The sequence below is a fragment of the Crocuta crocuta genome, unplaced genomic scaffold (genome assembly GCF_008692635.1).
Source record: "Crocuta crocuta isolate KB4526 unplaced genomic scaffold, BGI_CrCroc_1.0 scaffold323, whole genome shotgun sequence".
In the NCBI taxonomy this organism is placed as follows: Eukaryota; Metazoa; Chordata; class Mammalia; order Carnivora; family Hyaenidae; genus Crocuta; species Crocuta crocuta.
The window spans coordinates 3,901,066-3,903,572 of record NW_027536465.1 but is presented as its reverse complement, the minus strand read 5'-3'; the positions used below and the strand labels follow the sequence as shown (position 1 = coordinate 3,903,572).

Here is a 2,507-nt window from a genome sequence, read left to right as displayed (position 1 = left end):
TGGGAGGCAGGGAGCGGCGGGGTGGGCCGAGGTGGGGTGGGGAGAGGCCTTGGTGCTGCAGGACCAGGCAGGGTGCCTGGCCTCATGTCCTCCATGCAGACAGGGCGTCCGAGCTGAATCCGTCCCCCCCAGCTGTCTCCCCATTCAACATCCCAGCGTGCCCACGAACTTCCCCTGTGTCTGGGACCACTGGGTGAGGGGAGCTCGCCCTCGGGAGTGCTCCCAGGCAGGGAGGCAGCCGCCCTTTGACCCTTCAACAGCGCTGAGTGGGACCCCAGTTGTCCTCCTCCTCAGGACACTCTGGGGCACCTGGCACCCAGGGACGTGACCGGAGAAGTAGCGATGTGCCCAGACGCTCTGCATAGCCTTAATGTAGCTCCACACGTGTCACGTCCTGCACTCTGTGGCCACCGGTCACTCTCTCAGGGGCAAGGGGTGAGGCTCTGCCACCTATGCCCCCGACAGAGCAGTGCCCGGACCACGTTTCTGGCTGCTCAGCTGAGCAAAAGCCAATGTGCACAAAGAAGAACTTACCAATATTATTGCAAGTTGCATTTTTCTGTAGGGCAGGATCTTATCCACGCAAGTCTTCACGTCCAAAACGGCCTGAACCTTTTCTGGAGGTGCATTATATTTCTGAAGTGACTGCCCAAATATTAATTCATGTAGCAAGAGGAAGCCTGTGGAATCGCTGACAAAGGCTGGACAGGCCTTTGCATTGACTAGTGAAGAAAAAGAAATACAATCGATGTGAGGAAAATCACGTGTTTCCTGCGGCTCCCTGAGGTTAGAGCTAGACATCAGCCCCAGGGGTTTCATGATCTCATCCCACAGCGGTGCCTGACCCTGGCACCTGGGACTTCCTCACATCTCAGAGCAAGAGCAGAAGAACCAGGGCTAGTGTACAGGCTTACTAATCCCTAGTTCAGGTTTTATCCTTTTTAAAGCACATCCCTTCCTTTCCAAGACTCTCCTGGTTTGCTGATATTCACTTTCTTTATATTTCAAACAATTAAGTTTTGCCTGCATAGGATGACACCTTGTTTTTCCTTGGATATCAAGGAAGAGGAGGGTTGACAATCAACTTTCTATTTTTTATATATTTTTTAACGTTGATTTATTTTTGAAGGAGAGAGAGATTGAGGGCATAACGTGAGATGGGGAGGGGCAGAGAGGGAGAATCAGAATACGAAACTGGTTCCAGGCTTTGAGATGTCAGCACAGAGCCTTATGCAGGGCTGGATCCCTGTGGACCATGAGACCATGACGTGAGCCAAGGTCAGATGCTTAACTGATCAAGCCACCCAGACACCCCTGAATATCAATTGTGTAATGAATGGTAGTGTGAGATCTTACCAGAGAGCAGAGAAGAGTGGGTAAATCTAGAGAAGAGTAGATCAAACTATGTATGTTGGAAGATGTTAGTGTGAGTTAAATTAAAGAATAAGATTATGTCATTGGATGCAGACATGATAGTAAAGCTAAACGTACACATACAAACACAATGCCCAGGTCATCAGCCTGAACCCCTTTGAAGCTTATACACAAAGGTATGATTGGTTTTTTTTCCTATTTCCTGCAGTGATGTACAGAATTCCTTAGAGAGGATGAGAGGCAGGAACTGAGGCTCTTTCCTGACCCTACTGGAATGGTGGAGAAGCCTATAGTGACCGACTTTCCTGCTGTGGGCTCTCTATCTTCCTGTCTTTATAAGCATGCTGCAGCCATAAGTGCCCTACTAGGGTCTGATCCAAGCCCTGATCAAAGAAGTTGAGAGGTTCAATCAGAGGCAACACAGGGAGGAGGGTGTTTAAAAAGTCACATGAAATAGATTGACTCAAGAAGATGTGGGTCGTTATCCAGGGTAAGAAGACATGCAAAAATATTGTTTGATCGATGGCTAGAATTAATCTAGATAGACAGAAATCCCACCTCTATGGTGGTACCCCATGGAAACTAGGGGGACTGGCAGATATACTCAGATACTCACTAGTAGATATAGTGAGTTCTGCTTTTTCCCAGAGCTTGCTGGGTTTATTATTTAGAGACTCAGACAACACTAGCTCTTTTCTTTTACTTTTTCTTGTTCTTCTTCCTCTTCTTCCTCCTCCTCCCCCGCCCCCTCCTCGCCTCCTTCTTCTTCTTCTTTTAAAGAAAGCCACTTAAGTTCCCCTAGTTCCGAGAAGGGTACTCACCAGGGCTGGTGCTGGTCTCATTAGAAATGATACTCACCCTCATAGCAGCAAAGAGCCAGAGTGACCAGCAGGACACTCAGGAACAGCTTCATGGTTTTTTTGTTTGAGTTTTCAGCTTCAGTGAACAGTGAGTAGTCAGGAGCTGAACTCAGAGGCCAGGGAAGCCCAGGAGTATTTATACCTAGAGGGCCACCCTTGTCCTGCCCAAATAAACATGTGGTCATGTCACGGGCCTGGCTTCCAGCCCTCTCTTCCTCACTCAGGGCTCATGCCATCCATCTGTGTCACAGACCTCAGTGACTTGGTCCATGT

At 48.9% G+C, this 2,507-nt stretch overlaps 1 protein-coding gene across 1 annotated transcript; it reads right to left on the bottom strand.

Moving 5' to 3' along the window:
- Window positions 1–534: 534 nt before the first annotated feature.
- On the bottom strand, window positions 535–2,287 carry LOC144218861 (secretoglobin family 1D member 2-like; the record flags this gene model as incomplete). The annotated part of the gene is made up of 2 exons (XM_077748832.1): window positions 2,233–2,287; window positions 535–722 (listed from the first exon to the last, which is right to left on the bottom strand). Coding segments are annotated over exons 1-2 (243 nt in total), but the record flags the coding sequence as incomplete, so codon positions are not given.
- Between the last annotated feature and the right edge of the window lie 220 nt (window positions 2,288–2,507).